Source organism: Sus scrofa, chromosome 16 (assembly GCF_054392235.1).
Source record: "Sus scrofa isolate SSC_HxYL_T2T_F1_AM1 chromosome 16, Sscrofa_HxYL_maternal_Yorkshire_Landrace_v2.0, whole genome shotgun sequence".
Lineage (NCBI taxonomy): Eukaryota > Metazoa > Chordata > Mammalia > Artiodactyla > Suidae > Sus > Sus scrofa.
In genome coordinates, this window is record NC_139398.1 from 80858157 (window position 1) to 80875107 (window position 16951).

General features: G+C 49.8%; 1 protein-coding gene across 23 annotated transcripts in view; it reads right to left on the reverse strand.

Annotated features, from left to right (window-relative positions):
* Nucleotides 1-959: 959 nt before the first annotated feature.
* GALNT10 (polypeptide N-acetylgalactosaminyltransferase 10) overlaps nucleotides 960-16951 on the reverse strand; it is a 308233-nt gene continuing 292241 nt past the window's right edge. For all 23 annotated transcript variants that reach the window (XM_085001906.1, XM_085001894.1, XM_085001909.1 and 20 more), the window contains 4 exons: nucleotides 12291-12512; nucleotides 8068-8184; nucleotides 5367-5516; nucleotides 960-4838 (listed from right to left, as the gene is read on the reverse strand). In XM_085001906.1, coding sequence (XP_084858032.1) covers nucleotides 4680-4838; nucleotides 5367-5516; nucleotides 8068-8184; nucleotides 12291-12512 — 648 coding nt within the window. In that variant the 3' untranslated portion in view covers nucleotides 960-4679. The remainder of the gene's footprint in view (nucleotides 4839-5366; nucleotides 5517-8067; nucleotides 8185-12290; nucleotides 12513-16951) is intronic.

The window sequence follows — 16951 nt, forward strand, 5'->3', positions numbered from 1 at the left end:
TTGCAGACGTGGCTCGGATCCTGAGTTGCTGTGGCTCTGGCATAGGCTGGTAGCTACAGCTCCGATTAGACCCCTAGCCTGGGAACCTCCATATGCCGCGGAAGCGGCCCAAGAAATGGCAAAAAGACAAAAAAAAAAAAAAAAAAAGGAAAAAAAAAAAAAAAAGAGCTAAGCTCAGAGTTCCCATTGAGGCACAGAAGAAACAAATCTGACTAGTATCCATGAGGATGTGGGTTTGATCCCTGCCCTTGCTCAGTGGGCTAAGAATCCAGCGTCTCCACAAGCTGCAGCATATGTCACAGATGTGGCTTGAATCCGGTGTTGCCATGGCTGTGGTATAGGTTGTAAATGAGGCTTGGATCCTGTGTTGCTAGGGCTGTGGTGTAGGCCGGCAGCTACAACTCCAATTTGATCCCTAGCCTGGGAACCTCCATATGCTGTGGGGTGTGGCCCTAAAAAGCAAAAACAGAAAGGAGCTAAGCTAGTTTCATATTGCCGATGAAAGCCTCCATGTCTGTAAGGTCCTTTGTGGGCTACCCCACTAAGTCTGTGAGCTCACCTCCTTTTGCGCCTCCAACCCAGGAACCCCTTCCTGCCTCAGGGCCTTGGCACTGGCTGTTCTCTTTGCTCAGAACACTCCTCCCCCACCCTGCCTCTTGGCTCATACTCCCCCCTCACACCATGCCTCTCACACAGAGGCATCCCTGGCTATCCTACCTCATGTCAGTCTCCACCCCAGTCTCTAAAATAACTTGTTTTATATCCTTCATAGCACTGTTCACATCTGAAATCATCGTGGTTAGTGGTTTTAGGTCTGCCCTCCTCTCAGGAATGGCGGCTGTCGGGAATTTATTCAGAACCCAGCAAAGGATGCCGGGTGAAGAGGAGGTGCCCGACGAACCCCCAGGGAGTGATGGCATGGAGAACGGCGCAGGACAAGGAATTAGCCAGAGACCACGTTAGAGAAAAGTCTGGAGATTTACTCAACGACAGTCATAATCATAGTTGTACATGGGGAGTCAGGTCTTCACAAAGGCTCACTTTTTCAGGCAGGAGATGAGAGGCTGGCCGACTCCAGCTTCCTGTGAGGAACCCCAGATTTGACGTCTTAAACATTCCCTGCCTGGAATCCCTTTGAGATGTACCTTTAAGCCCATAACAGACCAAGAACCCGACCCTGTTGGCTGGAACGGTGGAATCAAAGCCATTTTGGGAGCGGATGTTAAGAGGAGCTTATCGCTTGGAATGTAGGTCCCACTCCCACCCGAGAGATGACCGCAGGCCTTGGCTCCAGATCAAGTTTGAACTAAAGCATCACTTGGATTTTCACACAAAAAAAGCATCAACTGAAAGCAGAAATGAATTCCAGAACAGAACTCACTCTGCGCCCCCCTCTCACACTTAGACATCTTCAGAAAACTTAATTAAAAATGCGCTGTCTTCTAAGCATTATAAAAGATTGCCCAATCTGTACAAACGAGGGGTCCTTGAAGCAAGGAGTCCAGAGTCCTCAGTACTGTAAAGTGCTTGGCCATCCTTTTGAAACTTTCATCAGAGTCTAGAAAAATGGAGATGCGCAGAAAGAAACATGGAACCGTCTTCGAGGATATCACCTCTTCCTTAAGGAGGAAAAGAAACTCAACAGGCAGGAGGTCAGAAAAGCGAACACAAGGTGGACTTGGGGAATCCGAATGTTACATCTCCGACAAGAATGCTCTTTCTCCCCCAGTTCTAAGCTCGCATTCCCCATCAGATCGCTTCCACGGATGTGCTCCCTTCTGCCTCTGAGCTATTTCTCCCACAACTGGGGAGTGGGTGGTTCCTGGATTCTTTTAAAAGGTGAAGGCCCCAACTGGAGGCACCGGGTGGAATAGCTTTTCACATTCGGGCCTGCACACTTAACAAGTGTACTTACGGCAAAGATGCTCTTTGCATTCTGAAGTGTTGGCGGGGTTCCCCTTTGGAAAGGCTGTGGGTGAGCCACACAGGGATCATACTTCCTGGCCACACCCTGTCTGGTGACCTCATGCTCAGGAGAAGGGCTTTGGAGGGAAAGGGGGCCACAGGGTCACCTGTTACGTGACTGACGCACCTCCACAGGTTCCTGGAGACAGGTGGTTTTCCAAAATGAAGACAAAGCAATGCGTGGTGAGGATGTGCCCTCAGCTGGTCAGTGAAGGAATGAGCTTCTCTGGTCCTTCCCTGATGACAGGCTACGTGGTGTCTCTGCACCTGCGGATGTGGGCTCAGCAGTTACAGATGCCAGAGTGCTCAAGGACCCGCCCATTCCTTGGTGGGGGTGCAAAAGCAGACCCAGGATAACCCGAGGAGGAAAGGAGGGCTGCTGAGGACGGCCTGCTGCCGCTCCTGCTTCCCACACGCATCCCGGTCTCTTGGAGAACGCGGTCCCCTGCCTGGAGTGGGACAATCTGGAAACATAGCCAGTGCTCCACATTCCACCTGGGGGCTGGGATGTCAAACAGGGCCCTCTCCCAGGGGCTGCTCAGGCCCTTGTTGGCCCTGGATTAAATGAGCCATCCAGTTGTCCTTTAATTTGGGGCGTTACACGCACTAAATTAAATGGAGTAACTTCTGGCCTCTGCCTCTTGGGGGGCACTACTGTCTCAGATCCTGCTTTAGGCCCAAGGTCTCCTGCTTGAAATTAGACTTTAAGGAACACGCACTCACCCAACAGGAACGGCACACTCCACCCAAAGTGCTTCCTCCCCCGCCCCCGCCCCTTTATTTTGTCTAGCAAGGCACTAGGAAATGATTCAAGTTTAGGGATTGGCTGTACATTTGCATTTTTTCTTTTTAAAAGGCACAGTTTTTAATGATGCTGCATTGCCCTCTGATGATGAACCCTAACACAACTCTCCCAGGCTGCAACACTCTTGTTATCCTAAATTCTGGAAGAGGCCTCATCTTCTGACTCTGTCTTACAGAGGCCACTTCTGAAGGTAGAGTTCCCACTTGGAAAAGATACTAGGGATGGATAGGCAAGCTTTGCGAGCACAGGGCCATCTCTCCTGTGGACAGGTGGCCAGAGCAGGGCTTGTGCCGAGGCAGAAATGGAAGTGATGTTTTGCCGGCTCCGCTCCCAGATTTATGTCTCAAGTTATTTCACTGGTAAATGACCCAATCAAGAGGCTCAGCTCTAATGGGAATACTGAGTTCAAGGACTTCCTGGGCTATAGCTGGCGGAAGCCACGCACCATAGACTGTGACTTCCATTTCTGAATCAGTGGCTGGCAGGCTGGTTACAGAAACGCTTCCTATTAGTTTGGGAGTCCTCTGGGAGTCTGACACATAATTAACAAAGTGAAAGGTAAACACAAAGGACCAACAAGGAGCTGGGTGCACCTCTATTCGTGGGACACTGGGGCCTGTTCTCCACTGCAGCTGTAACCGTGGTGGGAGGTGGCAGAGCTCCCTCTGGGCTGAGGACTGTGTCACACTGAAGCCCCTGGTAAGAGCTGATGGACACGGGTCCCCCCTCCTCCAACACCACCAAGCCTGGATTTCACAGACTGTCTCTAGGCTGGGGGATGCCTTTATGCACTATAGGAATCCGTATCAGATGCTAGAATGCCAGCATCCTATGTGGCATTCTAATTTGTGGTCAAATGACAGAGTTCCTTAAAAATTCTAGAGCTCCCTGCGAGAACCAGACCCATGATGAGTCAGAAGCTGGGCATCCTGTCCATGTCCACCCCGGGGGCCTCTGGACTTTGTGAGATGAGCACCTCACACCTCTGTTCCTCTCTTGAGGTGGAGAGAGAGGGGGTGGGGGAGAGGGGGAGAGGGAGAGAGGGAGAGAGACAGAGAGATGGAAGCACTGATGAGGGAGATTCAGCCAGAATTTCTAGTCTGGAGTTTATCTACTAGGCTGTGCCACAGGCCCAAACACAGCCCTGAAAACCTGTGGGCGGGGCTGTCCCTGTGCCTGGAGAGCACTAACGCGGGAGCTTCAAGTACCCCGGGAGCAAGGGGAGACATCGGTATGTCCGTGGCAGCAAAGGAATGACTTGCAGCCCCCTTTCCAAACCCAGGCCTGGCAGTTGGTCAGTGTTCAGTACTGAACACCCAGAAGCCCCAATATGGCCTCTGACTGCATCTCCTGCGGCTGTGACAGAGAACAGACGCTGGGCAGTAATCACAGTTACCCCAAGCCAGGCAAAAACTAAAACCATCAGCCCCGAGAAAGACGTCTTCCTTTCTGGTGTAGATGAAGGGTGCCAGCGCTAAGAGCTGCCCCCCTGCAGACAGAACTGCCTCTCTTCTGACAGGGCCGACACGTCCCAGCCACCTGAGGCTGGGCAGCCCCGGAGGAGGACTCGTTTGGGGCTGCCCTGGCATTCTTCCTGCAAAGTGTCCCAAGGGAACGTGGTGACCATGCTGAAAAGGCTGTCCTGGATTTCCGTGGTGCCATCAGGGCTGGAGCAGGCTCTGCTCAGGTGGAGCCTCTGGTGGGGTCTGCTGTCCATCCCATCGCCACCCAGGGCCTGCAGGATCAGGCGGACAGCTGGCCCAGCCGCAAGAGCCCTCTCTGCCCTAACCTGGGTGGCCAGCACCTTTTACGTGACGGGGCTTGCAGAAGCTCTGCCCCCCTTGGGAGGTGGAGGCTGTGGTGAGCGCCAGAGAGGACCCTGCCAGGCCCACCACGGGAACGTGAGAGCTCAGCTGCTGTTGAATTTTTCCAAGACTGTTGAGTTGATGTGTTCAAACAGCCACTGCTGGGTGGGAGAGGAGGGGTTGCAGGTGTTCATGAAGATCCTGTGGTCACTTTCACTGCAGTCCATGCAGCTGCCGCTGACGGGGTGGTACATGGTCTGGTCCTGAAAAACAGGGAGGCTGTTGGCTGTCCAGCACTGGGGAGGTGAAAAATAGCAGCAGTAACAGCAACGTGGGGCAGGTGGGGGTGGGGGCCGGGGAGGCCTGTGATCCTGTTGGGCTCTCCTCCTGAGCACACAGGGGACACGGCCCGCCTCCCTTGCCAGATGCCTGGGCTGTGCCTGCTGGGATGTGCGCAGCAGCATGTATGCCACTTCCCAGCCTGGACCCTCATCACTGCCCGTGTCCTGTCAAATTTCATTGGTTCTCATGGTGGTTACTGCTTGTTTGTTCTTAAGATGCTCTCGGTTAGCAACATTTAAGAGTCTAGAGATTTCATATAAAAAGCTGGATTTCCGGCTTGTCTTGAATGACTGGGGAGTCGGGCATAGTAGGTTCGTGGAACAAATGCATGAGTGAGAGGGCTCTGGGGAGAAGGAGTGAGGTACCTCACTGCCTTTTTTTTAATCAGGCAGACTCCCTGTCCCCCCCGCACTCTTCTCTCCCCCCCCGCACCCCCGATCCTGTCTTACTTTGCGGTACTTCCACAGCTGGTTGCCCTTCATGCTGTGGCAGTCGTAGAGAGTGACGGGGCTGGTGTGGGAGATGGCGTCAAAGCAGAACTTCTTGGTGTGCTGGGGGTCCCCAGGCCGGATGTCTTCCCTCCAGGTGAAGGTGAAGACCTGGGCACACAGGGTCATCATGATGGGGACAGCAAAGTTAGGGGACTCTTCTTGTTACTATGGAAATTTTTATACACAGAGGTCCAGAAGAAAACATACTGGCCACACCTGTCCCAGTGACCCAGCTCCAATGATTATCAACTGTGGTGAATCTTGTTAGAACCCTCCTCCTCCCCTCCCCCAAATTATTTGGAAGCAAATCCTGGACACCATATCATTTCGGGTGTAATTACTTCACTAAGTGCCACAATAACAATGAAAAGTTACCACAAAGTCCTCAGTGTCATCAAGTGTCCAGAGTTCAAGTGTTCTCAGACTGCCTCACACATTTCTTTTCACGGTCCGTTTGACGCAATCAGGATCCAAACCAGGTTCACATACGGTATTTGATTGGGAACCCTTTTTTTCCCCAGCAGCTTTATGGAGGAGTACTTGGCATGCTATTAAATTGCACCCATTTATTTATTTATTTAGTCTTTTTTTTAGGGCTGCCCACGTGGCACATGGAGGTTCCCTGGCTAGGGGTCGAATCGGAGCTGTAGCTGCCAGCCTCCACCACAGCCAGAGTAACTTGAGATCTGAGCTGTGTCTGTGACTTACACCACAGCCCATGGCAATACAGGATCCTTAACCCACCGAGTGGGGCCAGGGATTGAACCCGAGTTCTCATGGATCCTAGTCAGATGTGTTTCCACTGAGCTACAGTGGGAACTCCTAAATTGCACACATTTAAAGTGTATGGCTTGGCAAGTGGGGAGCTGGTTCTTTGGGACATGAGTCCACCTTGTGCCCTGGATTGGCAGCTTTCTCAATAAAACGATCTTTCCTTTTCCCTGCCCCGCCACATAAATAAAGCGTATACTTTGATATGCCTGGACATAGTTTACACCCGTGAAACCACCACCATCATCGTCAAGGTAATGAAGGGTCCTCCTGCCCCTCCCCACTCCCCAGGCCTCTAGGCAACCACTCCTCTGTCTCCCCATTAGTAGTGATTAGATCACAATTTCTAGAATTGTATATACATTCTAGAATGGTATATAAATGTACTCTTTTTTGTCTGACTTCTTTCACTCAAATCAACACAATTCATCCATGTTGTAAGAGCATTTATCAACAGTTCATTCCTGGTTATTGCTGAGCAGCATTTCACTGCATGGTACACAATTCACCTGTCTTTGGACATATGTTTGTTGGTTATTACAAACAGAGCTGCTGTGAACATCTGTGCACAAGCCATTGTATGGACATATACATAATTTTTTTTCTCCTGGATAACTCCCTCCCAGTAGGAGGGCTGGATCCCATGAGAGATCAATATATAACTTTCTAAGATGCTGCCAAACTGTTTGCTAAAGCTGTTGTGCAGTCACATTTCCACCAGCAGTGTGTGGTTCCAATTTTCCAATTCATCTACATCCCTGTCAACCCTTGGTATTGTCACTGTTTTTGTTTTTGTCTTTTTAGGGCTGCAGTTGCGGGATATGGAAGTTCCCAGGCTAGAGGTCAAACCAGAGCTATAGCTGCCAGCCTATACCACAGCCACAGCAGTGCCAGATCTGAGCCATGTCTGCAACCAACACCACAGCTCATGGCAACACTGGATCCTGAACCCACTGAGCGGGGCCAGGGATGGAACCCGCGTCCTCATGGATACTACACGGGTTCGTTACTGCTGAGCCACAAGGGGAACTCCTTGATCAGTGTTTTTTAAAAGAGGTTATAATTTTAATTTCCATTTCTCTAATAACTAATGAATTTAAGCATTTTTTGATGTGTTTATTTGCCATTGATATGCCTTCTTTGCTAGAATGTCTGTACAAAGCTTTTGCCCATGTCCTCGAGCCAAGGTTCAGTGCATGCTGTACGAGGTAACTGCTTGTGGGAAGGGAGCTCAGGGAGCTAATGCAGTTTCCTGTGAGTGGCAACTGCTCCCGTGTGGCTGGCTTGCACTCCTCACTCTCTGATGACATCCCTTGGGAACCAGCGCTCTCTCTCTACCTTCAGCTGGAGCTGACAGTACCCCAGGCTCCAGGGAGCAGGCATGTGACCCAGATCTGTAAGAGGGACTGTCTCATACCCTTGTCATAACCGACTAAGGAAACTCGAAGTGTGAGAGCCCCAGGGCTTCCACAGAACTCTTAGAAGGGATTTTCCACTGGGGCAGGGAGCTGGCAGCCTTTGCTGCTGGTGGTCACATCTGCCACCACATGGGAAGAAGGCCAGGATAAGAATGAAGTCAACAGAGAGGGAAGCAGAGCTGGGACCCGGGAGAGATCCTGACGACATCACCTAGACTTTGAAGTGATAAGAGCCAATGAGTCCCTCTTTCCGCTGAAGGCCGTTTGGGCTGGGTGTCTGTCATTTGTAATCAACAGTCCAGATTGACAGGTAGGGTTCCGTTCTCTAGGGTGCTCAGGAAGCTCCTGTAAGGCATCCTCTAGGCTTCCCTGTCACTCATCACTGAACTATGGCTTCTCCCTCCCAGCCCTGACCACTGCAGGCCAGGACAGCAGAGAGCCCAGCTGTGGTTCTGCGGAGCGGCCCTTACCTGCATGTTGTTCCAGGCGGCCTCCCCACGGCCCCGGACGCAGCTCTCCAGCCTCAGCGGGGAGCCCAGGGCCCCATGCTTCGTGTCTGCACACAGTCCGGTACCCACATTGCGGATCTGGATGAGAAAGAAGCAAAGAGTGGATTGGTGAGGCACCTGGAGGTGCCCCCTGGGCCCCTGCGGGGTAAGACAAGGGAATCAAGACAGAGGATCATATAGGCTGAGCTCAGAATTTTCCCAAGAGAGCTTGGCCTGGCTTGGTGGACAGACCCGGGTCTCTCAATAAAGGAACACTTGGTCCAGAGAGCACAGCTCCATCAGAGCTTGCAGAGTCCCGGGGTCGGGGCCTGGAGATGAGAGGGTGTTAGAAAGAGGACTCACCAGCTCTTCTTCCAGAGGTTTTGATTCAAGAGGCCCTGGAATCAAATTTTACACTCATTCCAGGTGATCTAGAGACCACACCTAGAAAACCACCTTAGAAAAGGTGTATAGGCTTTGCTGTTGGGCCTTGGGCCTCTTAGGGCAGGGGAACTGGAGAATCCAGAGAAGAACGGTGGTCTGGTCTCACTGAGATGGAGGTGGTGTGGTGGGGAGAAGTGGCAGTGACGAAGGGCAGGCCACTGTGCCAGAGGCTGGTGTCATGTCGTGTAGCTCCTACTTCATAGATATCGCGCTCCTGGGTTTGACTGAGGGGTGTGGCGTGGAAGCTTCGAAAAGGTTCCACTGCAACACCCTGTGGCAGGGAGTCTGACTGTCCAGTGCTGGGCATCCACCACTGTGTCCAGAGGAGGCCATGCTCCCTGGGGCTGCTTCTGGCCAGCGCCTGAGGGAGGTGGGCCCCTTCCTGGGAGCTGCGGACTGCCGTGGCAGGTGAGCTGGCGTGCAGACCCTGCCGCCCAGCCCTCCCTCCCTCTCCAGACCCTTATCAGGGTCTGACGGCTCTCCTTGCCTCCCCAGCCTCCCCATTCAGTTTTCCTCTCAGGCATTTCCCCAGAAAGTCTCTTGCATGTCCAATCCCATCTTTGTGTCTGCCTCTCGCAGGACCTGAACTAACACAGGGTGAACACCAATCAGGAGGCAAAGAAAGGAAAAGCTTCACCAGGGAAATCAAGACAACATCTCATTTAGAAAACTCATGTTGTGATGGAATACTACTCAGCCATAAAAAAGAACAAAATAATGCCATCTGCAGCAACATGGATGGAACTAGAGACTCTCAAACTAAGTGAACTAAGTCAGAAAGAGAAAGACAAATAACATATGATATCACATCTGGAATCTAATATATGGCACAAATGAAACTTTCCACAGGAAAGAAACTCATGGACTTGGAAAACAGATTTGTGGTTGCTGAGGGGGAGAGGGAGGGAATGGGATGGACTTAGAGTTTGGGGTTAGCAGATGCAAACTGTTGCATATGGAGTGGATAAGCAATGAGATCCTGCTGTATAGCACAGGGAACTATATCTAGTCACTTGTGAGGGAACATGATGGAGGATAATATGAGAAAAAAAAAATATATATGACTGTCATTTGCTGTGTAGCAGAAATTGACAGAACAATGTAAATTAACTATAATAGAAAAAATTAAAACTATGTTAAAAAAAGAAAATTCGTGTTGGAGTTGGGTGGGGCTAGGCAGACAGCTTAGTTGGGAATGGTCCCTTTAGCTCACTTGTGAATCTGAACAAGTGACAGCTGGGGTTTCTATCCGCCCAAGGCACCGCTCTCCTCCTCTGGTATTAATGCCCTGACTTTCCATGGGGCCTTGGCTCCTGGCCCACCCCAGGCATCCTTCCTACCCTGCTTCCTGTCCCTCCAGCGGCCAGAGTGATGGGTACAGGAGCCAGGAATAAGGCCTCGATCATAGCCCTTGGCTGGCTTTACTGGGAAAGAGATGCTGACTTTCCGCTGGGCTGGCCAGGCTGGGGGTTTGGCAGCCTGAAGCTCTGGGTGCATTCTTGCTACTCTCAGCATGAGGCCAACACAGAATGAAGCAACATTCAATAGGAGGAAAAGAGACTGATGCCATTGGAACCTCTAGGTCCAGGTGTTCACGGCTGAAGCCATAGCTACCCAAGAATCAATATATCCCCGTTTTCACTTTAAAATGGGCTTCTGTCTCTTACAGACCCAACGCCCACACTCCATCTCTGCGAGCCGCCATATATCCATCTCCAGGTGAGCGGGAGACCCGGGAGCCAGGTGCCAGTGCTGGAATGTCCTCCCTGAGGTACGACTGCCTGCCTCCTCCAGCTGGTCCAGCTTCGTGGGTGTGTGACATGGGGAGCAGCACAGGGCCCATCCCTTAGAGTCTGTGTTTGGTTTAAAGTTCGGCATCTTAAACTTTTTTTTTTTGGCTTTTTAGGGCCACACTCATGGCATATGGAAGTTCCCAGGCTAGGGGTTGAATTGTAGCTACAGCTACTGGCCTACACCACAGCCACAGCAATTTGGGATCTGACCTGTGTCTGCAAACTACACTGCAGCTCACAGCAACGGTGTCAGGTCCTTAACCCACTAAGCAAGGCCAGGGATCAAACCGTGTCTTCATAGATACTAGTTGGGTTTGTTACTGCTGAGCCACAACGGGAACTCCATCTTAAACTTTTCAATAATTTCATCTTTGGACATGTAGATGAAGTCTGATGGGACAATGGAACACAGGAGTGAGCAGAGGGGGAAGAGACTCTGCAAGCATCAGCCGTTCCCCTCCACCAATTCCCACAGAATGTCTCTTAAGTCTCCACAAGCACAGAGCCTGGGGTCCCACGGGGGCAGGAGTTCAGCGAGACTCAAAGCAAGTATAGACTGAGGTTGTCAGAGTTATGACTAAATGTTGGGGTGCGGGGGGCAGGCGCTGGCCTGTCCCAGAGGCTGCTCCCCCCACTGCAGCAGGAATTGGCTTCAGCTGGTGGTTCAAGCCACTGGGCCCTATTATGGTCCTTCTTTCTTGTATTACTTCCCTGGATGAGCCAAGCACTTCAGCAGCAGAAGACAGCACAGAGGGAAAGGGAAGGAAGGAGCAACCCAAGTTCCTTTTCTTTCAGCTCCTCCACACCCATCAGCAAGCCCAAGGTAGAGACTATTGGCAGGATGTGAAATAAAAACAGCTGAGTTAGTTTTGTGCAGTGTTTCCACGGTTCTGGTAAGAAATACATATGCATGGACAAGGTCTGAAACAGACTGTCCAATTTCACCAACTGTGCATCTGATTTAAATGCTCTCTTAACCTTTGTACCTGATGCTGCTGAATATAAAGATGAATGATAAAATTCATGCTAATAATTTAAACTTTTAGGAACCCTCCTGCACTGTTGGTGGGAATGTAAGCTGGTACAGCCACTATGGAGAAGTTTGGAGATACCTTAGAAATCTATACATAGAACTACCACATGACCCTACAATCCCACTCTTTGGCATATATCCAGACAAAAGTTTCCTTGAAAAAGACACATGCACCTGCATGTTCACTGCAGTACTATTCACAATAGCCAAGACATGGAAACAACCCAAATGTCCATCGACAGATGATTGGATTAGGAAGATGTGGTATATATACACAATGAAATACTACTCAGCCATCAAAAAGAACAAAATAATGCCATTTACAGCAACATGGATGGAACTAGAGACTCTCATACTGAGAGAAGTCAGAAAGACAAAGACAAATACCATATGATATCACTTATAACTGGAATCTAATATCCAGCACAAATGAACATTTCCACAGAAAAGAAAATCATGGACTTGGAGAATAGACTTGTGGCTGCCCAGGGGGATAGGGAGGGAGTGGGAGAGATCGGAGCGTGGGGTTATCGGATGCAAACTATTGCTCTTTGAATGGATTTACAATGAGATCCTGCTGTGTAGCACTGAGAACTATGTCTAGATACTTACACTGCAACAGAGCAAAGGAAGGAAAAAAAAATGTATACATGTAAGTGTACCTTGGTCCCCATGCTGCACAGTGGTAAAAACAAAATTAAAAAATTAAAAAAAATTTAAACTTTTGATTTGTCTCTAAACATTAAATAGAAAATGAATGAACAACAGCAAACACCACAACAAGGCTAAGACAGATCACCGAAAGAAAGGAAAAAGTTTTATATTTTATACCTCTACCGGCATTTCTTTCCTGGAGCCTTGGACCAGGGCTCCGCGCGCGCACGCATTTGGCACCGGGCCCCAGTTATCGGGCTGGCCCTGCCCTCCAAACTCACCTCGCCCCAGGCTGCGGCGGGGGGCTCCACCGGCGGGTAGAATTTGGGCAGGTCCCAGGCGATCTTGGTCATAAACCACTTGAAACTCTTGCAGTTAAGGGAGCTACGAAGCTTCTTCTGGGCGGCCACGTCGCCAGCGGAGAGGTGGCGGTACTCGGGCCGGCGCTGGTAGATGTGTTCTGCGTACTCGTCCATCCACACCTCCGCCACTCGCTTCAGGTTCTGCAAGCACCAGGCAGGTACAAGGGTAAGGCACTCTGACGGGCCGAGGAAGGCAGAAGGTGCAAAGGGTCCCGGAGGTTGAGGACAACCTTTTTTATTTTACGTTGCATCAAAGACCCTAGCCCCACTGTGCTTAATTTAAGCCTTCTATATTTATTATTTATGCATCTTTTAAGGACTCGACAACTTACGTCTGAATAATATACACTGCTGTGAGTTTTCTTGACCATCTGGCATCCCCTCTTTTTTCTAGAAATCACCTCCCTCCGATTTTCCTTCAGGGACCAACCCCTGCCTCATCTTTATCTCACAGGTCTGGGGGAAAGGCATCTGACCCAGCCTGGCTAACGGGAATAGACAGCCCGGGACGCAGGGATTGGTCAGCAGTGAGCATGTGACCTAAGCCAAGCCAATCAGAATAAAGAGGCATTAATGGTCTTGGAATTTTTGTTTCCATAACCAGGGGAAAGAACGGCTGGATAAGGTGCCAAGCGGAGCTGCTGGGCCTCACGGAGAGCCTATCCAAGGTTGATGTCAAGCCAGAAAGAAGCAGAGCTGAAGGTTAGAGCCAGGAACGCGTTTCTTCTTTCAGTTTCCGCATCCAGCCATGTCTGAAGCCAGAACTCCCTCAGGGCTGTCCATTTACATGAGTCAGCAAATTTCCTTTCTGCTTGACCCAATTTGAGCTGGGTTTTGTCCTATTCAACTAAGAGTGCTGCCCAAGTTGCCTGGTAAAAACGAATTATATTTTGCAACGGGAAGGTAGAATTCCCTCAGCAGCTGGAATTTTTAACAAACCTTTGACGTGTGAAGGTTGCTGCTTTTATTATGAAGCACAAAGATAGTCAATAAAAAATGACAACCACATTATTGGCAAGTAGAGGCAGCAGCAGGTGAGGAAACATCTTGTTTGTGAGTAGACTTGGGAAGAGAGGGAAACTTCTGTGTAACCGTGGTGAAAATTTCCCGCTCCGTTTACAGCATAGATCCCACCTGCTGAGAACCTCTTACTTGGAAGAGCACAACCTCAGGTTCAGGTGAGATCCTCTGCTCCCAAACATCTCCTCTAACCACCCCCCCATTTAATTTTCTAGGCTTTCTCATATTTTTTTCCTTACTGCAACCCAAAATTCCTCCTGGAGGGTAAAAGCGAGTTAGCCCTTGAGGCTATTACCAGTTACTCACACCTCAGTGTAAATGACGGCTCTAGAGGCAGAAGGTAAGGCTGCGGTTGACAAACATTTTCCATAAAGGGCCAGGCAGTAAATATTTTAGATGTTGCAGACCATGTGGTCTCAGCTCTGATGTAGCTACAAAGCAGTCCTAGACACTACGTAAGTGAGTGGGTGTGGCTGTGTTCCAGTCAAACTTTATGGACGCCAAAATGTGATTTTCTGTCCCAAAATATCACTCTTGAGTTTCTTCCCCCCTCAGCTATTTAAAAATGTAAAAACCATTCTTAGTTCATGCACCCCACCAACACAGTTTGTGGACTCCTGAGGAAGGAGGCCCACAGGAGGGAGGCCCTGGTACCAAAGCTAGAACCCTCTCACTCCTCACTTCTGCTGCCTCTGAGCTTGGGACTAGGAAGCTGTGAGATCTCCTTGACGCTGCAGAGGAGGTCAACAGTGGGTAAGAAACCAGTTCAGGAACAGTGCTATCCCTGCCAGGCCCCTGCATGGCAGAGGCTGGATTTAATTTACAACTGTGCCCAGAGGAAGCTGAAGGCCTAAATGGGCTGGCACATCTCAACACTCTCCTTTTCCCAGTCTGCCACCCAGGTCCTCTGGCTCACTGTCTGATTTGTTCAAGCCCAAGGGACCAGGAAGGACCAACCATTATGGTTTCCTCACCAGCCACAGGCAAGGATGGCCCGATGGCCAAGGAAAAGTGCTGAAATTCACCAGGTTTATTTGTAAAGGATTAAATCAAATAATATTCTACCTGATATTTAAATGACTATTTTAATGACTATTGCATTTCCAGGCCTGGGTTAATAAGCCATTTCTCATAGATTTTGAACTTTTGTATGGTTATTGGACCAGTGTAAAGACTTTACACTTCTATTACCTCTCTCCTTGCTAAAGTCGTGGAGAGGACTCTGGGATTTTAGCGGGTTGTGTGTTCCTCTTATTCCTACTCCTAACACCTTCCTAGTTCTGGGTCTCAGTCCTGCCTGAGCCCTGCCCCCTTTCTTGTGCTCAGATCACAGAGATTTGCCCAGAATCTTGAAGAAAATCTCCAAACAAAAATCAACTCTTGTTTTGCCAAGTTTGAGTGGCTTTCTCTTGCTGCCTTTCCAAAGGCCCTTTTCCAGAGGCCAGATGAAAAGTATTTTAGCAAATTTAGTAAACAAATTAAGATTGGCTGCTTGTTCTTGAGGTGGGTAGGCTGGTGGCCAGCTCATCCCTCCTCAATTGCTACTCTATGCTGCCTGGCTGTTTGTCCTTCTGGCCCTCTCAGGGCTTTTAAAACAGCCCTCCTTGGAGTTCCCGCTGTGGTACAGTGGGTTAAGAACCCAGCTGCAGAGGCTTGGGTCACTGTGGAAGCACAGTTGAATCCCCAGCCTGGCACAGTGGGTTAAAAGATCTGGCATTGCTGCACCTGGAGCACAGGCCACAGCTCTGGCTCGGATTCAATCCCTGCCCCAGGAACTTCCATAAGCCATGGATGTGGCCGTTAACACCCCCCCCCCCCAAAAAAAAACCCCCACTGTCCTTAAATCTATCATTACAATGTTTTAGGAGATAATGCTTTATAAGGATCTGGTTGTTCAAACACTGAGTAAACAGGTAAAATATGATCTGCAACTAAGTGAAGGTAGATCCTGTCATAAAAAGTTAGGAGAGGAGTTCCCGTTGTGGCTCAGCGGAAATGAATCCGACTAGGAACTGTGAGATTGCGAGTTTGATCCCTGACCTCAGTCAGCGTTTTAAGGATCCGGCGTTGCCGTGAGCTGTGGTGTAGGTCACAGATGCAGCTTGGATCCAGCATTGCTATGCCTCTTGCGTAGGCCGGCGGCCTCAGCTCTGATCCATCCCCTAGCCTGGGAACCTCCGTATGCCATGGGTGCGGCCCTAAAAAGACAATAAAATAAAGTCAATAAGAGACTGATTCAGCACTGACAGGTGAAAAAGTTAAAATGTTAAAACATGGAATTCAGATAAAATGTTCAAAGCAACTTCCCAGTCTTGTGATACCAATGTTGACACTAATATTGCTAATAACAATAGCAGTCGCTATTTAAGGGACAATCGCTCTGTGCCAGGCACCAAACAGAAATGGGTTTGAATTCTGGCTCTAGTTACTTTGCATCTCTACATTTCACTGTCTTCATCTCTAAAATGGGGATTAAAAAAAGTGAGACTTAAGTTATCTAAGTATGTAAGACGCTTTGCATAATGCCTGGCTCACGGGAAGTTTTTATGGGTTACTGCAGTTCGCTATTAACCATTGTACTCAGCTATGCATCAACAGACAGGAGGTGGTGGTGTGTCTTTACAGGAGGGGTCTTATACGTGACAGCCCTGTCTAGGAAAAGGATGCTTTGGGAGTGGTCATGCTCAGGGTTCTGTGGTGTTTCTATGGTCCCACAGTCCCTAGTAGCTGAGAGAGTCACAGTCTTGGGCTTACTGAGCGACTCTGAGTAGTTTTTCCCCCTTGGCACTTTCCTCTGGGGCTGCCAACGGTATTTCAGATGAAACGTGATTTCCTGCCTCTCCTGCTGAACCAGATCTCGCCTTTGGGACGGGGCTGTCCAAAGCGCAGATGGCTGGTGCGGCTGTCGTTGGAATCTTCGACCACTAGAGGGCACTGCCGGCCCTCTTTTCTCTTAACGCCAGTTCCCATAGCAGCCTGGGCCACCCCTGGAGCCGGACATCCCAACCGCAGGATGGAGAGACGGCTGCCTCTCAGGGTCTCTTGGTCTTCCTTTTAAGTCTCAGGACAAGGGCTCGTCTGTGACCCAGGGGCTCCAATTCTGCAGGTCCTTGATTGTCAGGTGATGAGGGAAGGGGAGGCAGCAGCACGAGCAGAAGGAAGCTGGGTGAATTGAAGCTACAGTGGCTCACAAGGGTGTCTCTGTAGGGAGAGGTCTCCACGGGGTGGGGTGGGGGGGGGGTCTCCATCACGCAGAACTTTCCAGATCCCCACAAACCTCGCTGTGGCTCTCTTCCACCCTCTGGGGTCCCTCCGGCATCTTCACTGTTCTTTTGCAGTAACCTTGATTTTTTTTCAAGGTACCTAATATTTTTAAATTTATTATTAAGGTTTAGTGAAATATCACTAATACAAAACAAAAACCTCTGGCTAACACATCCATTTGTGATAGTGGCCAGTTTAATTTGAGCAATGATGGATACAAACCATTTTAAGGCAAAAAACCAGTTTAACACAGAATTTTTGGCATGAAAGTGGAGAGAGGTGAGGAGACGAGAAAG